This window comes from Pholcus phalangioides, unplaced genomic scaffold (genome assembly GCF_987345545.1).
Source record: "Pholcus phalangioides strain wild (caught in Gottingen) unplaced genomic scaffold, Ppha-v1.0 ptg000015l_1, whole genome shotgun sequence".
NCBI classification, from domain to species: domain Eukaryota; kingdom Metazoa; phylum Arthropoda; class Arachnida; order Araneae; family Pholcidae; genus Pholcus; species Pholcus phalangioides.
The window spans coordinates 100,386,635-100,414,180 of record NW_028301608.1 but is presented as its reverse complement, the minus strand read 5'-3'; the positions used below and the strand labels follow the sequence as shown (position 1 = coordinate 100,414,180).

The 27,546-nt window shown below is 32.7% G+C and overlaps 1 protein-coding gene across 1 annotated transcript in view; it reads left to right on the top strand.

Moving 5' to 3' along the window:
- Nucleotides 1-27,546, top strand: part of SMC3 (structural maintenance of chromosomes 3) — a 44,455-nt gene that overhangs the window by 6,226 nt on the left and 10,683 nt on the right. The window contains exons 2-25 of the mRNA XM_089244948.1: nucleotides 138-213; nucleotides 1,817-1,855; nucleotides 3,744-3,883; nucleotides 5,312-5,391; nucleotides 5,595-5,673; nucleotides 6,288-6,520; nucleotides 8,049-8,109; nucleotides 8,305-8,385; nucleotides 10,631-10,917; nucleotides 11,043-11,187; nucleotides 11,398-11,466; nucleotides 13,234-13,337; nucleotides 13,436-13,535; nucleotides 14,566-14,729; nucleotides 17,356-17,497; nucleotides 18,175-18,325; nucleotides 18,893-19,046; nucleotides 20,292-20,357; nucleotides 21,119-21,200; nucleotides 23,065-23,256; nucleotides 23,359-23,433; nucleotides 23,582-23,690; nucleotides 25,102-25,262; nucleotides 25,404-25,490. Coding sequence (XP_089101074.1) covers nucleotides 138-213; nucleotides 1,817-1,855; nucleotides 3,744-3,883; nucleotides 5,312-5,391; nucleotides 5,595-5,673; nucleotides 6,288-6,520; nucleotides 8,049-8,109; nucleotides 8,305-8,385; nucleotides 10,631-10,917; nucleotides 11,043-11,187; nucleotides 11,398-11,466; nucleotides 13,234-13,337; nucleotides 13,436-13,535; nucleotides 14,566-14,729; nucleotides 17,356-17,497; nucleotides 18,175-18,325; nucleotides 18,893-19,046; nucleotides 20,292-20,357; nucleotides 21,119-21,200; nucleotides 23,065-23,256; nucleotides 23,359-23,433; nucleotides 23,582-23,690; nucleotides 25,102-25,262; nucleotides 25,404-25,490 — 2,877 coding nt within the window. The remainder of the gene's footprint in view (nucleotides 1-137; nucleotides 214-1,816; nucleotides 1,856-3,743; nucleotides 3,884-5,311; nucleotides 5,392-5,594; nucleotides 5,674-6,287; nucleotides 6,521-8,048; nucleotides 8,110-8,304; nucleotides 8,386-10,630; nucleotides 10,918-11,042; nucleotides 11,188-11,397; nucleotides 11,467-13,233; nucleotides 13,338-13,435; nucleotides 13,536-14,565; nucleotides 14,730-17,355; nucleotides 17,498-18,174; nucleotides 18,326-18,892; nucleotides 19,047-20,291; nucleotides 20,358-21,118; nucleotides 21,201-23,064; nucleotides 23,257-23,358; nucleotides 23,434-23,581; nucleotides 23,691-25,101; nucleotides 25,263-25,403; nucleotides 25,491-27,546) is intronic.

Genomic DNA, 27,546 nt, shown 5'->3' with positions numbered 1-27,546 from the left:
CAAAATGTGTGCTTTTCCAGCGGACCAAACATCCAGTTGTACCCCTGAATTTTCATGTCCTCATATTGACAGCAGCCAGAAATTAATTGCTTAAGGATGGTTATTCTATTTATTATTGAATATTATCCATGTTATAGGTTATCATTCAAGGCTTCCGGAGCTACAAAGAGCAAACTGTTGTGGAACCGTTCAGCTCCAGACACAATGTAATTGGTGAGTATCACAGAATTCCCCATGTTGCATAAAACATTGAGGGTAGATTATTCTGTGTATTCAATATTTTTCATGATTTGAATTGTATTATTTCTTGAGACTTGCATTGCTGACATAATGGACGTACTCTTCACTTGGTTAGATTTTCTATTTATTTTTTTGCCATTGTCCATGCCAAGGCTCGACAAATCTCAGACACTATTTGCCATGGCAAGTAAAGAATTAGTATATTTGGCACTCAAAATTTTTACATAGGACTACTATATTACCGGGACTACTTGCACCTATGTTGAAAGAAAATGTTTATCGTTACCCAGCACCTATTCTGATGAACATTTCCAAACAATTTTGATTCTGCTCGACAGGAGACAATGTCAGTTGACTCATAGTTGAGATAATGGTGCATTTGCCATTTCGGATATTGTTTGAACGTATCTATATTGCTCAATTTCAGCTGGAACTTTTGTCAAGAGTAAGTTAAATTTTCAGTCAGAAAATTGCGGATTCTATAACTTAAACACAGAAGTTGGTCGATAACGTCTATTTTCTGGCAGAATCTGTACTGTTTGAGGATTATTCATTAGAATAGCCACTAGGTGTTGAATAATTTTTTCAGTATTGGTGCAAAATAGCCCAGAATTAAGATGCTAAATTTTTACTTAACGTTCTAAAAACTAAGTGATAACTAAATTGTTGTCTGAAGACAATATGCAACTATTTGAAATTTGTTAGAGCAATTTTGCTAACTGATTTCGTTTCCAATGATTTTAAGGTGCTGATTCGGAATCTGGTATTCAATATCAGATTCAAAACCAATACTGTATTGGTTTTGTCAGATTGGTTCTAGTTTTTGAGATAAAATGAAAATTAAATTCCAATGGTAATACCATAAGCAGAGTACAAATCACATTCTATTCTGCATTATCCCAAAAACTAGAGCCAATTCAACAAAACCAGTGCTAGATTCGGAATTAGCACCCTAAAATCACTGAAATATCTTTGCCAATGATTCACTGTATTTATTTCTAAGGCACAGTTTCAAATGTGATTTGTATGCTGCTTATAGTATTACTATTGGAATTTAATTTTCACTTTATCTCATAAACTACAGTCAATCTTACAAAACCAATGCCAAGTTCATAATCAGCAGCTCCAATATACTCTAAAATCACTAATATCATTGAGAACAAAATCAGTGTTGAGACAACAATATAATAGATGTAGGAAAAGAAATGCCTTTTGAGCACAGTATAAAGGAATTCCAGCGTTGAAGTTCGAAATAACAAAGAATTTTTAACATTTTTAACACCAAACAGAGCTTTTTTGAAGCTAATGTAACCCTTCCTTCAGTGGCGAAAAAGTCTGTTATAGCAAAGACGCATCGGTTTTCATTCAACCACATGCTTTTGTTCAGGCATGAAGTCTGCCTGTAACAGACTTTTTCCACTGAAGAAGGGTCCACATTTAGCCCCGAAACAGCTGTTCAATGTTAAAATTCTTTGTTATTTTGGGCTTTATTGGACTTTACATTGGACTTTCATTTATGTTATGATAATAGATGTGTTCAAGTTTTGTTTTTGTGATTGAATTTCAATTTTTTCAGTGGGCAGAAATGGTTCCGGAAAAAGTAACTTCTTTTATGGTAAGTTTCTTTCTCATGTTCCCATTTTTACCAGATATTTTCAATATTTTTTCCTAAATTAACTCTTATTTCCCAAGTGGCCCATTTATTAGTGTTGTTTGGACCGCTGTGTCATCTTTTATCAGATTTCTGAAGCTACTTTTTGTTAGTTCTTCCCTAGACATGTTTAAAAACCATATCAAAAAGAAAAAATGAGGATTTCTGCACAGTCAAGATACATGAAATCAATAGGCTATCTGGATAGTTATTATGCCGAGGTGAACTTGTGCAAAAAGTGTCATTGGTGGTGAGAGAGGTGATTTTCCAAGATTTAGTTTGATCTGGATTGGAGTATGCCACCAGGTTTTGGAGACCATGCTTACAGAGTGGCATTGACTTGGTCGAGAGGGTGCAGAGAAGATCCACGCGTGCTCTTGATGGCACATGGAGTTATGTTATGATAATAGTTCCGGAAAATTTATCAGTGACAGAGGAAGTGATCTTTTAGATTGTTTGCATTGGAATAATGCAGGTGCTGGGAGGATATGACTGAAGTGTTTAAAATTTTCAACGGGTGGGATAGATAAAATGGACCATGAGTCATTAATGCATCATTGATAAACTGCTTCAACAAGGGGACACCAATATCGATTAGTAAGGGACAATTCTAGGTTGTGGTGTCGCAGGGAGTTTTTCTCTAATAGGGTTGCGACTAAATGGAATAGCTTATCTACATTGGTCGAGAAATGTAACATAATTGAAAAGAAATACAGTAAATCTATTGGGGTAAATCGAGAAGCTATCCATACTTACATGGGACAACCATAACTTTTTATAGGCACTATATTTATATTTTATCATAATTATTGTTTTTTTTTATTGCTCTTATTGGGTGACTGGATTTTTGGTATAGTTTAGATATTATTTACCTCGTTGGACATTTTATCTGTTGTATTTGTATTAGACTGACACTCCCCCCCCCCTCTCCATTCACCTCGGCATAATATCCAGATAGCCTATTGATTTCAAATCAAAATGTTTTTTTATTACGTATAAGCCTATGCCAAGAATAATCTTTCAAATCTATTTTTGGATGATATTTTTTTTTAACTTTGATTTCTTAATTTTATAAAGTATGATTTTTTCAAAATTGTGGATTGTGTTTTTATGACTGTTTTATTTGAATATATCATTGCCTCACTACTACAATTTATGATTTTTAGTTAAGTACAAAAAATTACGTCTTAGTATGCACTTTGATATGCTACAACTGGGAAATCTAACAATAAGTGAAGTTATTCTTGTTTATTTTTATGTAACATAATGTTAAATATACACTTCATTCAGTGTTTAAATGTGTTTTTCTTGACACATCTTAAATCGAGTCATGTAGTTGTAGTATATTGACACTACTATATATAGAACTTATTTTATATCTCACCTTTCTTGACATCTTTTTTCAAAGTGGCATAACAAAATTCCGTTCTTTACCTGATGTAAGTGATCATGTTATTCTATTTAAGTGTGTGTGCGTACAATAAAATTGGTAGTAAGTTTCTCTATTGGGTTTGAAACACAGTTTTTCAATTTCTAACTGTAATTTATTTATTTTTGTAATGGAGTGCAATACTTCTGTATAAGATGTCTAACAGATTCAGTATAACAATGCATATTTAATTAATTTTGTAATTGTTTCAATTTTTTTCTCGTTTAACTAGACTTTTTCTAAACTTCAGTCAGGCCAGTTTAGAGAGGTTCTGATGTTTTTCTTACGTTATTAGAATCTGAATACTTGAAAAGATGAAATTATTAAATAAAATATATTTGCTTGTATGCTTGGATCACTAATAACGTTATTTGGAAACATTTTCTGCCAGTTTTCACGCATAATTTTCTTTTATATCTTCAGCAATCCAGTTTGTGCTCAGTGATGAGTTTTCTCATCTGCGCCCAGAGCAGAGGCAATCTGTACTTCATGAAGGCACGGGTCCCCGTGTACTTAGTGCATATGTTGAAATCATCTTTGATAACTCGGATAACAGATTGCCGGTAAGTTTGATTTGAAGTGAGACCATTTGTAAATCAAAAATTTTTGATGCACTATTTTTCCATGTTTTCTTCCTGTTTGTTAAAAATAATACATAAAATATGAAGAAACATGGAATGATTGCAGGAAGATAAAAATATTTATTAAAAAGAGAAACAACTAAATCTCATATTGCTAACAAAACGTTCCGCAGGAACATTCATGAATTAACAACAGTTTCCACAATGTGAAAATGACCAGTTTCAGAACTAAAAGAAATTTTTATGCAGATGTTGAAACTTGTAATTTTCTCCATGAGCATGTATTAGTGATGAGAATGACACTTTTGTGTGTGTTTCCATTTTTATGTAAATTTTCACAGCTTGCATCAATGGTTGATTAATATGGAAAAAACGCATAGGCCTGCACACAGTAATATCTGAATCATTCATAAATGGTAACAACCCTATGCATGAAACTATGTATTAAAGCGTGATGTGGTAAATTTCTTATGGTTTGTTTACAATCTGAAAATAATTCTGATACCTGTTATAATCATGGTTGTTAAGTTTGCTCCTTGGATAGATACCCATTTCCCCTCCCAGCTGGTTTCTTTAGCCTAAAAACCCAGAGTTTTTTTTGGAGAAAATTGGTTCCCCCTTCGGGAGAATCTCCCGATTTCTGAATTCCAAAAGTTTGCATGTCTATATATGTATTATACCTGATATGCAATATGTGAATATGTGATAAACATATCCAAAGAAATTATTACTTATTTATAGTACACATAATTTTTCACACACACAAATCTTTGTGTAAGTTATTTAAATATTTAAAAAAAAACTATGGTTCTGGTTACATAGCTAAAGGTTTCATTTTTCGACGGATCAGGACAATTTTGGTTACATTTCCTGCAGGGTTTGAAAAATTTGAAGATAAAAAAAAATTCAGGCATCACATCCTGATTTCTCAGAATTTTCATTATCCAAATTCATTTATTTTACCACAAACAATTTTCTTGCTGCAGTTCTCAAGGCTGCAGCAACTCAAGGTTCAGATGCAATTATGCAAAAGTGGGTTTATTTTTGTGTGAACAATTATTCCCTTACTGTATGGTCAGTTTTATTGATCAAATACACAGTTTAACATGCTCCAAAAAGGTATATTTAGACAATATAAGATGTACACATAAAGGATGTACATACATGTTTAAATTAGTTATTTTGAGGTTGTGGAAAAAGGAAATAAGGGAGAAAAAATATGAGGATTTTTTTAAGTATTAAAGAAACTGCTGATTTATGTATGATAAGTTTATCCGTCATGATATTTGCTTTATGGAATATTTGTTTACTAATTTCAAATCTCATGTTTGCACACTTAAAATTCAACTGTGTTTACCTGCTGTGCAAAAATCTTCAAAGAGAAATATTTGAAATTATCTTATCTTTCAGATTGACAAAGATGAAGTTGCTCTTCGGAGAGTTATTGCGGCAAAGAAAGACCAGTATTTACTGAACAAAAAGATGGTCACGTATGTACACTGGCATGCTTCATTTATTTAAACTTGATTGTATTCTCTTAATGATGTATAATTTTATCTCATAGAAAATGTACTTGTGGATGCTTAATAAGATGTATTTGAAACCTATTAAAAAAGACCTACATTTAATTAACAAACTTAAACAAAATCTAATGGAAATGAAAAAGGGGAAAACTCTGTTTTTGTTGTTGCAGGAGATCGGATGTGATGAATCTCCTGGAAAGTGCTGGTTTTTCCAGAAGCAATCCATATTATATTGTAAAACAAGGAAAGGTAAGTATTCTGATTGATGAATAATTTTAACTGACTTCTGTGCAATGGTAAATAAAAAATTATCTTGCTATTTTCCATTGTCAATCGAGTAGACTTGGGCACAAAGCTGAGCAAATAATAAAATAAATGCTTAAATAGAAGTGGGGCAGGAAAGCTTCTAAGTCTACTTCAGAATGTTCAAAAGAACCTTTTTAACACTGAATTTAGTCTTCAGGTAAAGAAGGGGAGGGGGAATAGCACCTGATAGTAAAGTGGTTAAGGCGTCAAGACAAACCTTCCAATCTGGCAAGTTGGTATATCTTAGAAAGCCATAGAAGCATAGTCTTTTTAAAACTGCATGTCCTAGTCTGATTTGTGTGTGTGCATACAAGGACATTGGTGCAAGAAGAAAACTGATTATTGTGGAAGTATAAAAATTTTAGAATCAAAACCAATTCCCATGCCAATTTTGTTATGTTTGGATGGGATTTTAAAAGTTTATTTCGGGGTGTGGGAAATAATCTTAAGTGAAATATATGTATATTTTTTTCTTCTTTTGTTTGTATTAATTACAGACTAATTTCTAATGGTATAGTTTGTTTTAACTTCAGTCTATTTCTTAATGGTATTTTCAGATCAATCAAATGGCTACAGCTCCAGATTCCCAGCGGTTGAAACTTCTTAGAGAAGTAGCTGGCACACGAGTATATGATGAGAGACGCGAAGAGAGTAAAGTCATTCTGAAGGAGACAGAAGGAAAGAGGGAGAAAATTGAAGATCTCCTGAAATACATTGAAGAAAGGTTGAAGACTCTTGAGGAAGAAAAAGAAGAACTGAAAGAATATCAGAAGTGGGACAAAATGAGGAGGTGAAAAATCTTTATTGTATCTATGGGAATTTCTTAACTTCTGTCTTTGATTTTTGTAGTCATGTTATGTAAAAAATTCTTGTCACTACGGGTGTTTTTGGCTTATGTTTTTTTTCATTCCAAAAGTCTCTAGAGCAGCGGTTCTCAACCTTTTATGGTTTGCAGATCCCTTTTCAGTATATACTTTCTATGGCGGAGACTTGTTTGACTCAAGGAGCTCTTTTTGTATATAATTTTATGGCAGAACCCTATAGGCCTCTTTTCTTTAATTATTAAATTTACTGATTTGTTTTATTTTCATCGAGTGGCCGTGGATCCCCTGGGAAGTGTACATGGAGTACCAGTTGAGAACCGCTACTCAAGAGTATTACAACAGATGCAGTATGACTCCTTGGTGTAATCTAAAAAAATGTTTTTAGGTCTGTGTCTGTATTTTGAAGCTTTAGCTAAAAATTAATTGTATTGGACAATATTTTTATTTGGTTTCAGTTGAATCTTACAAAATTTGAAGCCCATTCCTACCATTTTTCTATTCTACATTTACCATTATTTCCTGCTTATAATTCGTGGATTATACGTGTAAAAAATTTAATTCTTATTGGGGAAATATGTACCACTGCAGAATGCCAGTAGTTTTTTTTCTTTGAAGTAAAATAAGTATTTTTAAAAATAATTCAGACAAAATAATTTCTTTTTTAATAATTTATCCTTTCTCTACCACATCATTAAAAAAATAAAATAATTATCATGTAAATTTTAATTAAAGCTTAAAAACAAAAAACAATTGTTTTTCAAGAAAATTTTTAGTACACAACATATTGATTAACCCGGTACTTGAAAGTTTCGTCATCCTTATAATGAAAATGAAACATACCAATTCAAATATGGTAAATAAATACATAGTTAATAGCCAAATTATTTTACCACAAATAAAGCTGTAATTTGTTGTGTACATTAGCGAGAAAACATTTCGTGTAAAAGCATTATTTCACTATTACACAAAAGTGGAATGCAGTAAAGACTTTTACTAGAGCGAAACATCTAACTGAATTTTATTAATTCAATTATCTGGCAATCATAAAGTAGTTATAGAGCCTAAATACTTCAAAATGCAAACACTCAACAACATATCTGAGGGATGTTACAGGGGTTAAAAAATTATTGGTAGTAGTATTGTCAAAGTTTTGTGGAAGGGTTGAGAAAATAGTATGCATGTTTCACATAGTTGCAAATAGAATAATTTTTTTTTTCTTGTGACCAGCAACTGTTTTTATTCCTCAAGATTTTTTCACAAGATTTCTCTAAATTTTTGAATGAAATTTGTGATTTGTGCGTGCAGATTTAAGGATGGCATTTTTTCTCAAAGTAGCAATATTTGCATGTGGAGAATAATACACAGGAAATTTCAGTATTTACAACTGTTCAGTAGTTACTACTATTAATCCATTTGAATAATAGTTCTTTATTAATAAAGTACTATTAATAATTTATTACTTTTTAATAATTAAATAGTTCTTTTCTTCTCTAGATCATTAGAATACACTATATATGACCATGAGTTGAAGGATGCAAGGAAAAAATTAGAAGAGGTATTTCTTATGATGTATTTTCATATGAAAAAATTATAGTGGATGTTAAAAGGAATGCAAATGTTATAGGCATGTTAAAAGAATGAGTATTTTTTAGTTAATTTAGTTTTCATTAAGTTCCATTATTTTTACTCGTTTTAATATTTAATCATCTGGGGATCTGTGTGAAAATAATGGTGATTTTGAAAATTTCAGTTGGAAACTCGGAGGGAAACAAGCAGCTCTGTTACAGAAAAGCTTAGAGAAGGAGCACAAACTGCAGCAGATAATATAAAGGTATAATTCATCTATTATTAGTCTACCTGTTTACAAATGTGTTTGTATGTGTGTTACATGTTTTTATGTATGATTAATATTTTATTTGCTAATATTAGCATAATTACAGTATATTATTCAAACCATAATCATAACTTACCTTTATTTAGCAGGGAATAAATGCATGTATACGAAATTTCTTTCTCTCTTATCTCATACTCCCTCGAGTATAGTCCTCCAAGCACGAAATGAGACTTGGCTACTTCGCATCATGTCACATCAAACAATTCTATTCTTTTCTAGAAGGAGAAGCCAAACGTGAAGACTCAGTTGCTGATGAGTAATTCCAGATGTGCAATCGCTTTACCTAAAAGAAAAAAATCGTCCCACATGATGCAGCAAAGTCGCATCTTGTGCCTATCCATTTAAATTATCAAATATGTATTTGTTGCAGCGGTGGGAACTCTGTGTCAATTGCACCGCACTGTGCCAAAATTAACATCTTGCGCCATCCTGCTCCAATAGTGTATTTTTGTAATTTTCTGCGTCAAACAGCGAATTTTGCTTCAGTATACTCAGAATTTCGGCAAGGATGGCAAAAAATTTTGTTCCTGCTTGCTGCGAAACGATTCTGTCCGAGAAGATGATCGAGTTTTATTCCACTGTCCTTAAACAAATCACCTTATTTAAACTATCAGCCCCTCATCAGGCTTTCCATCGCGAAACCCCGATAATATCCGTGACCGTGCGACTGAAGATGGTTTGCAATGATCTTTCAGTTTTAAAGCGCAAATGCAAGTGTGTTTCCATTTTCAAAAAACTGGAAGCAGCATAAATTACTGTAGTAGATCGTCTGCGTCAAATCCTGATGTTTCGTGAAAAAAAAGTTCATTCCTGGAGTAAAAAGCGCATGTCAGCCGAATTACGAATGTTAATTTAGAAACTTTGCGGAATAACGAGTGTCAGATCGCCAAACATCGTGTTCATTCTTCCGAAATTCTCTCCCATTTTGCAACAATTTCTTTCTGAGTATAAAAAAATTGAAAACTTCTAGAAAGTTTTCAGCCCATTTGAAGTGTTGCTGTTCCAGACATCAAATAGTGCCCTCAGTAAGCAAAAATCAACTTAAATAGACTAGTGCAAAAAATTTTATGCACACTGTAAGCCAGATAATAGAGTAATATGATGAATGATAATAAAAATAGCCACACTATATTCTACTGAATCTCCTACCTCTCCAATACACAATCAACTACTGATCTATGGGTCTACTTTATAAAAGGGAAATTTCCCCAGAATCCCCTGGGCTTACTCTGATTAGAGGATACTGAGTGATGTCACATAATCGCTAATTTACATATACTGATGAAACTTTCTAAAAATGTATATGTACCAATTATCTCTTCAAACAAACTCAAATATATACTTCATTTGAGCAAAAATATTTGACCAAAAACAAGCTGATGAAAAGATGTTTGATAAAAAAAGACAGTGCAGTTGTTTTATTTTGAAAAGGGGTGAGGGTTAACGGGAATATTTTTGGTAATTTCGCTGCTCCAATTTATAGTAATCTGCTCCGAATCCTACATTTTGCTGCTCCAAAACTGCTCAGAATCTGAATTTTGCTGCTCCGAAATGGACTTTGTCACTTCCCACCCCTGTTGTTGCAATATGGGGGGGGGGGGGGGTTCTAGAACTGATATTATTGAATATGTTAGTGTGTAAAGCTAATTATGCTTGTCATTTTCGAACGATTCTGACTGAAATTTACTTAATTTTATATCGATGTATTAATAAAAGTTTGCATTTTGGTATTTCTTCATGATAAATAATGGTATTAATCACAATAATCATTAATATTTATGAAGTAAGTATAATATAAATATCAATATATCTGTAAAAGGGAGTTGCCAATTTTAGTTTTGAGTCAGATATGCAACCAGAGACTTATTATGATGTTCATTTTTGATAAAAAGGTGTTTGTAAGTCTATATATCATTCAAGAAAGCCAGTTGTCTACAATGAACAGGAAAATAAATTGAAAATCATATCAAATATTGGTCATTCAACATTTACATGCTATGCTGTGATACCTCATGATTCAAAATTAATCATGCTCTGTCCTCAAGTTGAGTCTCAAATTTGCAAAGCAGCACTATATGGTATCCAATCACTATAGCATTTTCATTGCATACCCCTATCACTTAGATGCAGAATTGTGATTTTTTTACTTTTTTTTCTGATTTATGTAATCGTTTGATTTTAGAAATTCAGCAAAGATCTTCGGGATGTGAAGAGCAAGCTCCAGTCATTCAGAGAGGAAAAGGAGGCTTTATCTCAAGAACAATCTTCTCTTTTCAAAGAGAAGACACGTTTGGAGTTGACCATCAAGGACTTGCGTGATGAGGTGGAAGGTGATGACAGTTCACGACGAAGAGCAGAGCGAGAATTGGAACGTCTTAAGGAAACTATTGCATCGAAATTGGCCAATCTTGACAATATTCGCCCTCAATATGAAGCTCAGAAGAAGAGGGAGGAGGAATGCACCCGAGAGTAGGGTTTTTTCTTTCTTTTTTCTAAATTAGTGTTTGCTTTTCTAGTTTTCAGTACTGACCAAATAACTATGGAATTTTGTAACTAATGCTATAAAACATTTTCTTTTATCTGTTGGAATATAGGTTGAGTCTGAAAGAACAGAAAAGAACAGAATTGTATGCGAAACAAGGGAGGGGAAGCCAATTCACATCTAAAGCAGAACGGGACAGGTGGATCCAAAAAGAATTGAAATCTCTTCAAAGAGCTATTCGTGACAAAAGAGAGCAGGTTGAATACTTTTTCTTCATTAGAAAAATTCTTACTTTGCTATAGTTATTGAAATATTTATTGGATGCTGTACATGTGTATTTTTATTGTATAAATTATTTTAATTATTAATACACATCATTATGCCTTTGAATCTCTGTGACATGAAATGTATAATAATCACTTAAGCTGGTGAAATAAATATATTTTTTCAATGATTGTCGATTTCAGATTGATCGCTTGCAGGAAGATTTTGCCAAAGATGCTGATAAAAAAAGAATGCTAGAAACAAAGATAGATGTAAGTCATTTTTCTACTTGCAAGGTCTTCATCAAACTTGCTGAACAAATATCAGTTTCAACAGCAATTCATATTCAATTCTTTCTTAATGATTTATTACTTACTATTTGTCCACATTCAACATCAATGTTCCACCATAAAATATTTTTTATCATGCGTGTGTATGCTTCATGATGTTAGTACAGTGGAACTTTGATTAACGATCTTAATTTGTTCCATGAAAGAGCTCATAATCCACATCACTCATTATTTGAATCCTACTTCCCCATAAGAAATAATTGAAACTCAGGTAATTCGTTCCACAATTATTCATTCACGTAAAAATGATTAGTAGAAGCGGCATTCAATCAATAATAAACAATATACACACAGTACAATAATATTATAATAAAAATAATACAATTACGCCATATGTAAAAATGCAATGCAATAATGTTTACAATTAACTTACTCTAAACAATGATAAAGAGGAAAACTGTCGTTTAGTACGATTTACAGCAGTGTTTCCTGAAGTGGATAATATCGCCCCCTGGTGGGCGATGAAATGGTCCATGGGGCTATAGAAGCTAAGGGTATAACATAGGATCCTATGGGTTCACTTAAGTTGGGGACGATGGAAGTTTAAGAAACTATGATTTACAGGCTCACTGTCGTCTGCAAAGTTATTCTTTTTGTGTGACTTTTGAAAAAGAACCAAATCCAATACACATTGCATTTATCTTTCTCAGACAAGATCTATCCATAAACTCTCATTCTTACACACAACGGAAATCCATCAGCTCATATGTAGTCTATTCATAGCCATGCTCCTCCACTATTTCTTGGATGCCATCCTCATGCACCTCCAATGCCATGGTCTTCCCAAAAAACATAACCTCTTTGACAACTGGAGGCTCTTATTTATGGGTTAGCTCCTCAAATAATAAAATAGTTTTTCCAAGCAGAATTGAAAAAGAAATTTTACGTGCACATGGTTACAATGTTACATCTGGTTTAGTATCATAAACAGTCATGCTTGTGTGTGTTCATTTTTTGAATGAGGCATGCTGACCAGAGACTAGTGGAGAATATTACCCACAATTCCATAGTAGGTGTGTGGATGAAAGCAAGAAACCATAGGGTTTAGTTGTAATAATGTGAAACTTAGTAAACAAAATGCAAAATTTTTGCTTATAATGCAAATTATCGCTTTTTATTCAAGTCAAAATTTTCTCAATTTTTGCTTGTTATGCAAATAGCTCGTTAACCGAATTTTTTGTTAACCAGAAAGTTCCACTATCATTTTGTATTTAATGAACACAATAGTTTCATCACATTAGAAAAATAAAGAAGTTATTCTTTTGAAGTTATTTAGTGATGTTTATAGGGTCAAACCTCTGAAATCTTGATGCCCTGTATCACAAAATAAATTGAAATAGTCAAGTTACTAAATTTTTTTGAAAGGAGGTTTTCAACATATCCACAGTAGAAGTGAAGGTCAGTTGATGTGATGATTCAGTAAAATATGAAGAGGAAATGTACTCCAACTAAATTTCTGGTGTTTTTAAAATTAATGCATGTTTTATTTGAATTTAAAAAAAAATTTATGAAAATTATGTTCTGTTGTAAGTAAGAGTTTAGATCTATTCAAATTAGTGTGTATCATGCATTTTAAATCTTGTAAAAATGTTATTCAAAATGATCACATATCAGTAAATATTAAAACTTGTGTCAGGGTGATTTTTTCACGGATGTTTTTCAAATTCAAAATTTTTCATTTGAAAACAGGAACTCACTAAAGAATTGGAAAACCACAGAGCTAGTATTGATAACCAAAATAAAAATTTCTATGAAATGAAGAAAAAGAAAGATTCCCTGCAAAATGAAAGGAAGTAAGTGATCAAGAAAAACTTTGATTTTTGGTCTCTTCATAAAGTTTTTTAACTTTCCTCTCAATACTATAACTTTTTGTCTTCGTATATTTAATTAGTGAATTATGGAGGCAAGAAAATGCAATGCAGCAAAATTTGTCCATGCTTAAAGAAGAGCTTTCCAAAAAAGATCAAGGATTACGGCAAATGACTGGAAAAGTAAGTGCATTGCATGAGTATCGTGAAACTGTACGAAGTGGTGCATGAAGAAACTGAAATAATATTCTGTTTTAGCCAATTTTACATTTTGTAAAGATGGACATCAAAACTATATTCATCCATGGGACTACAGACCTGCCAACCTCTCAAGATTTTGGTTGAAGACTGGATTTTTCACCCTTCTTTCTTCTCTCTGGAATTATTGGAAAATTCTCCTGTTTTTTTGCCAAAATTAGATTTTCTTGATTTTAACAGAAAAATCACAAGCGTTAACTGAACGTACATCATTTTCGACTTACTTTAAGGGGGGATGAAGAAGGAACTAGCCGCCAGACAATTGCAGAGGGCAGGGCTACCAACTCATTAAAACATAAAGTCCCAAATCCTCCCAAATAAGTCTGCTGTCCCAAGTATGAACACTTGACCATACAAGTATTTTATTGAAGGAAATATCAAAATATATGGGTTTTTTTTTCACATTATGTTTTCTCAGCCTAATATATGAGGTCAAGATGAGTTAATTTAGCATTCATTATATGCAGCAACAATGCCTAGTTTAGGTGAGGTTATATCTTATAAGTCATATCTTGAGCGTAAATCTGTATTGAATCATGCAAACTTTTTTTCTTCCATTATTTCCGCTGATTAAAAGAGTGTTACATATCACATTCTATTATTTTTCCCCCTATCTTTTGAATTATTGTATTTCAAATGAGTGGGTTTTTTTATAATTTCTAAATCATTCATTTGGATTTTCAAATGCAGCAAATACTTTTAAGGTATAACCCTTTATGTTTAAATTGATTCGAAAAAAAAATTCACGAAAAAAATGTTTTGGATCACATTCATGGTCGGGTCTTTGGATTCCAAAAGTTGACACATCTGGGACTACCTTTTGATTCCTTTCAGAAGTTTTCTGTCTCGTACATTATTTGTCTTAGACAGGTTTTTCACTGTATATTTTTCCTTCACACAATTAAGTGGACTTCAAATAATTTCTCACACTTTTAATTGTATGCTCATTTTCTAGGCCACTCTTAATGGAAGAGACAGTGTCAAAAAAGTTCTTCAAACTTTCAGAGACAAAGGTGGAAGCAGTGCTCAGATTGCTGATGCTTATTATGGCATGCTGATTGAGAATTTTGATTGTGACAAAACCATATACACAGCAGTTGAAGTCACATCTGGGAACAAGTGAGTGCAACGGAATTCAGTGCTTGTGTTTTGTTAAATTTTATACAATAAATTGTTACGATTTACCATTTATTAATTTTTTGTGAGACATTCATACCATCATAATTTTTTTTTTCTTTTTAATGTTGAGGTACACTGTATAGACATAGCTCTGTGTTCAGTTTGGAGTTAAGACATTTTCTCAAATTTCTAGAAAAATGCTGGACAAATTGTGAAATTTCGGTCGTATAAACCTTATGCTTTCGCTCACAATTTTCAGTGAAAATTTAGTCGTGTTTTTAGAAGACTGCCAAAAAATTAAAAAAACGTATATGTTTTGATCAACCCTGTAACATAAATCCACAAATGATTTTTATCTTGCACAAAATATTTTACTGGCTTTGTGCAATAGTTTGTGTGAATTTTTGTGAAAATATTAAAGCCAGGAATCAATTAAAATTTTTAATGGCTAATCAAAATGTTTTATTTGATTAATCGAATATTTTTTATTCAAAAGCTAACCATTTATAACAAATGTAGTATTGGTAACTATATAATATTAACTGATGCTTTAAAAGTAATTTTTATTCATTTCATATATGCATTTGCTAGATGTTAATAAACATGGGAATATATTAAGGGATTAAGGCTTCCCAACTGCTCAGTTGGAGCAATTTAATATGCTCAACAGTTTCTTTATACTGTTGCTTATTTCCCTAGAAACTTCTCCCTTACTTACACATGGGAGAAGTCTGGTGTAGGTCCGTCATTTCAACTTTTTCCAGGATTGGTTTATACACATAAATCCTGTTAAATTACAAACTTGTAATGAAAATTTTAATTGGATTAGTCAAGTCGATTAACTGTGAATAACAATTGACCCGGTTAATCGAACCAGCTCTAGAAAATAAAACAGTACTCGCTTCGGCAGTACATATACTAAAAAGAATTAGAACGATACAGAGAAGATTAGCTTTAGAAAATAGCACTTATATTCATGCAGATATAAATATTTTTTGATAAAAATTCAAATTTTCATCTCTTGTTTTTTTCTGCTTATAACATGCCAAGGTTTGTAGGGTGCTTAAAAACTCCTTAAAAAGTCATTAATTTTCATTTCAATTTTTAAGAATCCTTAAACTCTCTAAAATCCTCCATGCTGTTTCTGAAAAAATCATTACTTTTTATCCCTCCCTGGAATACTTCTTTCTGACGTTGATGGTACTTGATGCTGAAAGAAGATCCCTGAAAAGAGGGAGCAAAAAGGGAAGGGGTGTCAGAGAGAAAAAAGGATTTATTTATAGGGATTTCAAGGTCACCTGTTAGGGTGTGGTGTTGGAACAGCTCTGCAGATGATCCATGCAGCTAAGAGGTGAGAATATACTCTAGTGTCCTCATCTGCTTCTGATTGGTCATGAACTAGTGGCCCTAGCTTCCTCCAGCCAGGAGTTATTCAGAAGTATATTATCTTCTTTGCAGTGCATTGAGGTACAGTTTCCCTATAGCTCAGTATTGCCAACTTAGTAATGTTCAGACTAGATCTGGTCTTTTTTTCAGCCATTTAGTTGAAAAAGATGATTCATAGATTATTGTGGGATTGATTACTTTGAGAATTAGCTTAATAATTCATTATGCAAGTGAGTGAAGCTGCATGTCTGATGCTATGTAAGAGAAGTGCTTTAGCATAACAAGCATCATGGTGATGTTAAGCGTGTGTGATGTCAAGTTGAAACAAAAACTGAAGGAAATAATCAAATGATAGACAATAATCGAAATATTGATTTGTGGAAATTCTTTATGATCAAGCTACTTTCTGCGAGTAACTAAAATTACTGCTCACTTTATCAATGATATCGTTCTGAATTTTCATGACATTCAATTGTGAAATTTTTATATGAGCTGCACACTACATATCTAGCAACCCCAAATTATGATAAAATAAAATTTATATTTTCTGCCTACATATAAATAAAAATCATTTACCATTTAAAATGGTCATATCTCATTGAATATTGAGATGCCACATTTTAAATTTCTTCACAGTGTGCCTCATGTATAGTGTCAAGTTTTCTATAAGTTTTAGAAAAATATATTGGTTGAAAATTCTGCATGTTACAAGCAAGAAAAAAAAATGAAGATTGGGATTTTTACTCATAAAAATTTATATTTTTGTGAATATACATGCTACTTTCACAAAAATACATGCAAAGTATTGCGCAGAGCCAGTAAAATATTTTGTGAAAGTTACAAAACATTTGTAGCTTTTTGTTACATGGTTGATCAAAACAAATATTTAATTTTTTAATTTTTTTGGATCCTTTAAAAACACATGTGACTAAATTTTTACTAAAAATTGTGAGTACAAGCGTATGTTTTACATGAATGAAATATCTGAACATTTCAGCCTATATTTTTTTGGAAATTCGAGAAAATGTCTGCAACTAGTGATTGCAGACTTATAGCTATATAGTGTAGTTTATGTTCATAAATAGATATGCATAAAGGTTTAAGCATACCAGTACATTTCTTTTCTGCCTTCAAAATATATAAGAACATTTTATTTTTTTTATTTCAATTCATATGTCCCCAATCTATACTATGGTTTGAGAATTTGTCCCTATATTATTTGCTTTTTCTTCGTCGACAGGTTGTTCTACCACATTGTAGAGAACGATAGGATTGGCACTAAAATCTTGCAAGAAATGAATCGGCAGGCTCTTCCTGGTGAAGTCACCTTTATGCCTTTGAATCGTCTCATTTATAAAGATGTTCCTTATCCAAGTACAAATGTAGGTTCATTTTGATGGCAAAGATTCATCATTAGCATATAATGTGCTATATCTTCTTTTAAATGCATTTTTCATTTAAATTTCAGGGAGACAAATTCTAAAAAAAAAATGCAGTGTATAATTTTCTTAAAGCAAATTTATTAGTATTGAATTATAAAATTCTTGCAAATTTGATTTATTTAACATCAGGTTTTTTTTGTGTGTGTGTGCGCGCACGTGCATGTGTGAGAGAAAGGAAGAGAAAATCAGTTATTGATAATATTAAGACCATTCCTCATTTGGTAATATGAGAAAAAATAAGCTAATGCATTTCTATACTTTTGAAGGTGGTAGAATGCATATAATGCTGCCCGAAAAACAGAATGTACCAAAATGTGTGACGTACGTTGCAGAACAACCAGTGCTGTTGCTGAACAATCTGGAATAATTTTAAGAATAGTGTAGAAAAACGCTATTATGTATATGCAAATTTTTACCGCAGAACATTTTCAGTCAGCTGAGGGCTTGTTGCAGAACATCGCAAAACATTCTGCTTTTGGGAATGCTGCCTAGTTTTACCTTTGCAATATTAGTTTTTCCCCCTCCCAAGTGGCATTGATGAGAATAATTTTTAGTGATGAATTTTTTGTAAAAACTTCATTGAATTGGAGTATTTTACTTTAATTCTTTCTTTAAAGGATGTTATACCAATGATCAAGAAGCTTAATTATGAACCAAAATTCGAAAGAGCTATGAAGTATATATATGGCAAAACTTTGATCTGCAGAAATCTTGAAGTCGCTACTCAGATGGCAAGAACGTCAAATCTTGACTGCATAACCCTTGAAGGTATGGTTAATGTGAATATGCTTTTTTTTTTTTTTTAAATTTTGTTCTACTCAATTTTTTTCATTAAAATGCACAAACATTTTTTTGTTATTTAGCTGAACTTGCATCTAAGCAAAATTGCATGGGTTTGCTAAAAGCATTTGTTATACGCAAGTAGACTTTTATATAGATGAGTCCAGAAAATTTCTTAATTGAGATATGTATATATCCTTTTTTTTATTTTGCTTAGACGGTTTCTAGGATAAAATGGTGTAAGACAATATATAAATATATATTTATTCCGAAGTTTCTCTAACACACTAACAGTTTAGAAATTTCATATTGAACAATATATAATTTCACACACATATATATATATGCATTGCCCTAAAAATATATTTGAATCATGTTATTTTGATACTTTTTTAAATTCATGATTAAAGTAAGTTATGAATGAAGAAATATAATCTTTTATTTGAAAGTAAGAATTTTTTAAATATAGTCAATGTGTGTGTTTATTGTGTTTGACTGCATTGTTATTAATTCTTATAGCTTCTATTATCATGTATAATTTTTTTTCTCACCTAGGTGATCAAGTATCACATAAAGGTGCATTAACTGGTGGTTATTTTGACACTCGTCGATCAAAACTTGATCTTCATAAAGCGCACATGCAACTAGTAACTGAAATAACAGAACAGGAACGACAACTGTCGCAGCACAGAGAAAGATTGACAGATATCTTTTTTGTTTTGTTGAGTGTATTGGTCATCCCAGCTGGAGCAGTCAAGGAAATTTTACGAAGCTAATAGTCAAAAATTTACTAGACAAAGAACATGAGCAGGGCCATAGCATACCTTCTTGGGGCAGACATTTTCTTGGTGGAGGGGGGGTTTCCTTAAAAGTGGAAAAATTGTGCAAAATAAATCTACATTATTTGTGAGACCTCCCATTTGGTTGGGGGACTGCTTACCCCCAATCTAGTTATGGTCCTGAACATGAAGTGTTGTCGTTGCAATTTTGTTGCTTTTGTTTTCCTGTGGTTGTAATAGGCAAACCATTTTGTCACTTATCATATGTAATTGTATAATGAACACAAATTAATAAGTGAAACAAGGGTTCTGTCTAATAAAATATGGGATCTGAGGTCATTGTACAACTTTTACTCTACGTAGTCAACAGACACTTCGATTTGGACCTGCGGCCACAAAATACAAATGGTTGAAAATAAAATTTTATTCATCTCCTTGGCTTTATTCTTGAAGACACTCTGGCAATGTTGATTTACGTTAAATCAGCCCATCTTTTGAAACACCCTGTATGTTTGCTTACGCCTGAAAAAAAGAAAATGAATGATTTTATTTCTTAATATAAATGAGTTCATAGTATATTTGCGAACTACTTAACTAACAAAATTTTCACCTGTGGTAAAAATGACTGCCCAGTAGTTCTAGGTAGAATTAGTTTTTAAAACTCAACGGAATAACTTAAAATTTTCGTTTTTACTCCAAAAGATTCCTTCGGAAAGGTCACAAAGGTGATATTTTCAATTTTAAAAAATAGAGTTGCAAATGTCAATCAAGGTTTCAAAAGAGGTCAAAATGACCTGCAATAGTTCTATTGTTAATGGATTGAATAATAGTAATTATTAACAAAAACCATAACCATCTACCATTTATAATTGGTAGATGGGTATGTTCGAAATGGTCATATTTGTTTTCCTGTATGCACATATTTACTGATAACATTTCTGTTATTTTTTATGTGTTCATTTAATTGCAATTGTTGTAATACTTTTTTCATAAGAATTCAAAAAAGACTAGTCGAAGAAAGGAAATCATGTATTAGTTTCTTGTTTTATAAAATTGGAAATTTACGGATTGAACATTTAATACTACTATTTTATTTTTGGCAAAATTTCTCTGTCTTTTTTGAGTTATCTATATCATATCATTCTCTTTATTTTGGCCTTAACTTTCTAACATATTGAAGGTCATATCAATCAAATTGTTAGTGACATGCAAAAAGCTGAAACAAAAAATAGCAAAAATAAGTAAGTGTAAATAAATTGATAGAAAACATTTTTATGCTTAGTTTTTATCATTAATGTCAACTAAATATTCGTGTATTATTCTTCATAATGAATCTAGAAATTGCTTTCAAATTTATAAAAATAAAGATTGCGAATTTTTTTTATTTAATATAAAATTGTCTTGGCAATAGGTACAAGTACAGAATCAAGGGTATCACTGTGGTCTTGATCAAATGTCACTATTTTTTCATCAGTTCCTACACTTTACATGAAGTTGGGAATGATAAGAAAAGTATAAAGTAAAATAAAAAGTATTTGTGTGTGGAACTCGCAGAAAAGTTGTACAGCCAAATTTTTCTTATATCATCACCCTGCGTGATATTACTGATTTTTAATCACTGTTTGAAATAAGGAACATTTGATCTGAACACTGTATTTTGATAAGGGAAACATCAAAATATTTTTTTCCAGATAACATTTCCTGGGCTTAATATATGAGGTCTAGATCAATTAATTTAGTATTAATTATGTAGCAGCAATACCTAGTTTGGGAAATGTTTTAGTTCTAGCTAAGAATGCAAATGTTTATTAAATCCCTTGAACTTTTTCCTTCCGTGATTTCTGCGGCTTAAAATAATGTTGCATTTCATTTGCTGTTATTTTTCCTTTGTTTTGAGTTATTCTATTTCAAATGAGTAGAGTATTTTTTTAATAAGAAGTTCCTAAATCACTCATTTGGGTTTTCATTTTTCAATATTAATTTTATTCTTTGCCATTTACAGAGATGTCTTTGATAAATTGAAAGCAGACATTCGCCTGATGAAGGAAGAACTGGCAGCTTTGGAAAGGTCACGGCAACCTAAAGTAATTTAATATGTTATTTTTCAGTTATTAATTCCATGATCTGGTGTAGCGCTCAAACATTTTTTTAGCCTATCTTGTTGGAAAGACTAAGACTAATAAGTTTGACCTACTACTCAACCCAAAGGTGCGAAACCTTTAGTCTATGGGCCAAATACAGTGGTGAAATAAATTAAGATAATTTGCATATTTTATCGAATTTCATGAAAAGAACTGAACTGAATGTAAAACCACTGCTTCTAGACAAAAATGCAAATCTTGTACGCCAAATACATAAGCGTACACGTGTGTGTAGGCGGAGCCAGTAGACAAACAGGCTTTATAAGCGCGCGTAAGTTAAGACGCATTTCGTTCGCTTGCACACCTCTGCGAATTTCTTGGTGTTATTTTGCAGCAATCGGTTAATTTCAAATTGTAACAGTAAAAATGAGTAACCACCAGCATTTAGATGATGGAATGAGGTGGCGAATTGTGGGGAGGCTAGAAGCAGGCCAATCTCAAGTCCAGATTTGTAGAGAGTTCAATTTAACGCCCAGCGTCGTGTGTAACTTATGGAAATAGTTCCAGGATACCGGATCCATCGAGAGAAAGCCTGGGCAAGGTCGTCCAAGATGCACGACGGCCAGAGAAGATCGCCATTTGTCGATTATAGCGAGGCGTAACAGGAGTGCTACAGCTTCTCAGCTCTCTCGTGACTTGTATGCAGCCACAGGAACCCGTGTATCAAGGGTGACTGTTTCCAAAAGACTTCATGAGAGAGGGTTGTTTGCAAGAAGACCTGCTGTTTGCGTCCCGCTCACTTCTACGGACAGGAGAATCCGTTTATCATGGTGCATAGAGATTGGAGTATGGATCAATGGGCGACCGTTCTCTTCACTGATGAGTCCCGGTTCAGCCTAAGCACCGATTCTCGTCGTACTTTCATATGGAGAGAACCAGGGACCTGCTACCTACCCTCCAATGTCCGCGAAATCGACCATTATGGCGGAGGAGGTTTAATGGTCTGGGCAGGCATCATGTTGGATGGCCGCACACCTCTCCATGTCTTTGAAAGAGGCACTGTGACTGGTGTGAGGTATAGAGATGAGGTCTTGGAGCCCTATGTTCGCATTTTCAGGGGTACAGTTGGCCCTGAGTTCATTTTAATGGATGATAATGCGAGGCCACATAGAGCTCTTCTACTCGACAATTTTCTAGAGAGTGAGGATATTCGCCGGGTGGATTGGCCAGGCAGATCTCCAGACTTTAACCCTATAGAGTATGTCTGGGACACTCTGGGGAGGGCAATTGCAACTCGAAAACCCCCCTCCGGGAACCATCCAGGGAATGAAAACAGCGTTGCTGAACGAGTGGGACCAATTGCCACAGGAAATGATAAACTGCCTTATTTCAAGTGTGAAATCACGCTGTAAGACCTGTAGATGATGGAATGAGGTGCCGAATTGTGGGGAGGCTGTAAGAGGGGACCATACCCCCCTATTAACCCATCTTTTTGTTTTTTCTGCAACCACTGTTTCATACCTTCTGACTCCAACGAGTGTTACGCATGATCATGCATGTGTATTACAATTATTGAATGGTTATTTGTTTTGCATTGTATCAATGTATGTACATATCAAATTTCATTAAAATTGGTACAGTAGTTCTAGAGATAATCGACCAAGTCTGCAAATTCTCTTAATTTCTTACACCAGTGTATGTAAGTTAACTACTGCTTGCAGGCAACATACTGGTGTAATTTTTGTATTGTGTGGATCAATACTTATTTTTTTAACTCCTCAGTGGGTTAGAGGTTATGCAATTCTGATTCAACCTTTGAGAATAAAAGAAAATTTATAAAAAACCTTTTAAATCTTTTTTCTTCTAGGAAAGAAGTTTGGCTAGCCTGGATTCAAGCTTGAAGTCAATGCAATCCACAGAGCAATCCCTGAAAAGTGAACTGCAGCAAGACTTGCTGAATCAACTTTCAGTAACTGATCAACAGGAAGTAGATAGACTTAACGATGACATTCGTAAGCTTACGCAGGAGAACAAGGAAGCTTTCAGCGAAAGAATGAGGGTAAGATTTTTAGCATTTTGTATCTGATAATACATTGCCATAGCTTACTTTTTTTACACTTCTGTGTAATTTATTAAAATATGTTTTATTTTTTTTATTTAGCTGGAGGCTGAAAAAAACAAGCTTGAAAATCTGTTAAATAATAATCTATACCGAAGGAAAGAAGAACTGGAGGCAGTAAGTTATGTTTTTCATGAACATCTTTTTTACTTTTTACTGCTGCACTTAATATTGAAACAACTTTATAAACATGGATGGCATTATGTCTCATTTCATATTTATAGTCTTTACTATTATATTAAGGATCTGTTGATTATCATTACAGGCTTTGCAAGAGATTTCTGTGGAAGACAGGAAAAGAAAATTAGAAAACAGCACTGCAGAGTTGTCGTCAATAGCTGCTAGAATAGAAGATGTAAACAAAAATGTTAAGGGTTAGTCATTTATGCAAATTTAAGTTACAGCCTTTTTTAAACTGATTTAAACATTTTTATGTATCCAAAACTTCTTGCAATGCAACAGATATTTGTTGACAAAGGACAAAATTTAGAATCTTAAGGATCTGTGTTAATTTAAATTTTGGCATTCCTAATTTCCCCCCCAAATCAATGCATCTGAAGCAGATTGAAGCCAATTTACTTATTTTTCATTCAAAATTGTAATTAATAAAATTATAAATATACAAAGTGAATATTTTAATCTGTAAATCTAATACCCTATTGCTAGCTCAGTATATTTTTTAACTGTATGAAATATCCATACATTTTTGTTGGTATGGTATCTCTATCTCAATCTATGTACATCTTTTAATTTTTTATGAAGTCATCTTGTGCTTAGTTAAATGTTTCGATCTACTGATCTTTCAAACATATTAAGAGTATATAGTACAGCAGGGTTGGACAAATCACAAAAAAAATCTAGGCACCAGAACAATATTTTAGGTGCTAAAAAATTTTTAACAGAAGAAAAATGTCCAAAATAATACTTCTTTTGACTTTTTCTGGGCATAGTGATCCTCTTTCATATGTTGGCAGATGTGCTGCTCTCATCCTACAATTCAGTAATTACACAAAGAAAATTGTAGGCACCAATACTAATTTTTTAGTCATTATGATGACCTGGCACTTGACCAGCTCTGTAGTACAGTCATACCTCAAAAGTCAAGATAAATGTTTCCACTGATGCTTAAACAGTGGTCCCTTCTCCATAAAAATGAGAAGGGAGTCAAATTAGTAGATTTTCTTTGTTGTTTCTTATCTATTCATCTTTTTGGTAGATTCCTCGCAAGCAAATATATCTATTCTAAAAATGCAACATCAAAGCCTTTAAGATTTGCTTAAATGTGTTTAATTGAAAAAATTATAATTTCTCCAGGATGAGATGAAGTAAATGAAGGTTGAGATGTAAGTCAGGGTATTAATTTACTGTGTTAGTCAATTTGGGCCTTCTTTATGTGTGTTTCCTTTCTTGATTTTTTCTATTTTCATGTGTTTCCCTCTTAATTCTTTCTGTTTTCATGTGTTTCCATCTTGAAAATGCCAAGATTTTTGTCAGTCTAGTTTCTTAAAAACAATAATAGTAATTTTAATCCTTTCTTTGAATCATCCGTTTTCTCAGTACAAGAAATGAAATAATTTTTGGGGAAACAGCGGAAAATTTTCCATGATGCAAGTTATTCATTTCGTGCAAATAAATTATTCAGAGAGATGGAAGAATTAAATTTTAAGTCTATTAGTGTGCATGAGTAAATTGAGGTTGAAGTTAAGCGGCAGTACTGCGCCTAACTTAAAAAGGTTAATTTCTGTTGTTTAAACTTATGGAATGTCATTCCCATTATTCTTATAGAATTGGAACAGAGAATGGAGAAACTCAATACTGAGCAGAGGAATCTCCAAAAAGAAGTGGAGCACTGGAAGAACCAGGAGCGGGACTACCAGGAACGAATAAATGAAGATGCCAAAGATTTGGAAAAAATGACCAGCAAGCAGTCACTTCTTCTTAAAAAGGTAGTTTCAAGAATTTTTTTTTCTTGTAAAGAGATGAATTCATTTTTAGTTTATCAAAGCTTTAATTTTGATGTCTGGCTTCATTCACAACCATGCTTTCACTGTTCTTATTTGTGAGAGAGTATCTATCTTAATTTCCAGAAAGAAGAATTCATGAAGAAGATTAGGGAGTTAGGCTCTCTTCCTTCTGATGCGTTTGAGAAGTACCAGAATCTTGGTTATAAACAGGTCTGTGTGCTTTCAGTTTTTTTCTTTACTTTTTTTTAATCCCAGGAATTTTTTTCCTTATTCAATGCTTTTCATCAAAATTGTCCTTTCAATGATTATTAAGGGAATGGTATTTTTTTTTCTTGTTGAAACCACCAATAACTTATGGTCTCAACTTAGCATTGAGGTTTTATTTAACTCCTTAGGTGTCGCTTATGTTTCATGAAAACCATCATAAAATTAAGTTGTTTTTTTTTTTATTTGAAAAATTTAATAGTTATTAATTTTCTTAATGAGCTATACAGTTATTTATAATTTTATAACAATATTTAAGCTTTTATAGCTGTCTCACGTAAAAGCGAACATACAGGAATTCTGCACCTAAATGTTGCTTATTCGGTATACAGATTATGCAAAATAACAGCAAATTAAAAAAATTATAATATAATAAATAAATAATCAAAAAATATTGACCCAAATGAGAATTAAAGTATACAAAAATTTCCGGCCATGACAAATAAATATGCAAACTAGCTTCATTCACGCTATTCAGTATTTGGCTCAGCTCGTCAGTATCATGGGGGCAAAAAATACTGAACAATATCCCAACTCGTCATATTGATGGCCACGACCCGTATAGGGTTAATGTGGGTTTATGATCACTAGGGCTCTGATTTCTATGCCTTTTGCATATTTTTTTTTATTTTTTGCATATTTCACTATTTTTACGTGATGGAGCATATTTTCAAAATTTTTGGGCATATTTCATAATTTTCGATAACAATTAAATTTTTTCCTTGCTATTGCAATCCTGCTTCAGACTGGTTTTTTCTGTTCCTGCACTGAAAAATGGATTGTCATTGCTGATTGGTAAAAAATCCTGAAATTCAGGTTTTTCAACCAATCTGCAATGACGTTGAATTTTCAAAGCGTAAGATACTAGCCTTTCAATGACACTGGTGTGTGGCTGTAAATAGATTATCATCTGAATTAGTGATGGTAACTCATGGGAAAAATTGGCTAAAATTGGTAAATGGGTATAATTTTTTAGCTCTTATGGGAAAGTTTGAGAGGTTTTATCAACTAAAAAGAATTATTTAAACCTTTTTTTTAATGTTTTTTTTTTTTGCAATGCTTTTCCAAGGCTAACTACAGTACTTGGCTAGGTATTTTTACCTATGAATGGCAGCACATTAATTCTGAATTGGTGGGGGAAAAACTTACTCAAAAGGGAAATTTTGGCTCATTGAGATTACAAGGAAACAGTTATTTTCCGGATATTTTTGCTGAGGTGAACTCGGAAAGAAAAGTCACCACGTCTCCGCTGGGACTCGAACCCAGGCCCTCTTGCATACCGGGCAAGCATACTACAGCAGCTTATTGACTTTTCTTTCCGAGTTCGCCTCAGCAAAAATACCCGGAAAATAACTGTTTCCTTGATATCTCGGGCTGAGAAAAAAGCCATCTATCTCAATGAGATAAGTTAGTAAAACAAAGAATTTTTGTTCATACTATAAGTAATGGTTCAAAATAGTTTAGACTGCATCAACACTTCTCATTATAATATTATTTTGCTGAAACTAATGTTATTTGAGATAGGAATGAAAATTTTTTAAGGACATATGTTCCGTTTTATAAGGTATACAGGGCTCCCACTCGTCCTACTTTTCCTACTTTTTGGTAAAATGTCCTACTTTTGTCCTACTTTCTCGGTTTTGTCCCACTTTTCCTACTTTTTTACCAAATCCTATCAACAAAATTTGTGTAATTGATTTTAATTGAGCAGGAAATCATTGATATATTGCCAAATATTACAAATGTTGAAGAATGCAATTAATGATTCTGCCAAAGCAGAAATTTTATCATTTTTAAGGTTATTTGGGGGGGGGGGTGTATGTGGACCATTTGGTTGATTAATTTTTCACTTGCTTAGTTTGAGTGTTCAACAAGTATAGTAGTCATTAAAAACTTCTGTCTGGATGGGAAAAATAATTTTGTATTTATTACTTCGTGGTCTTGGACAGTAACTAACATTCAAAATTATGGTGCAAATAGGTGAAACAACAGTTTGCATTTC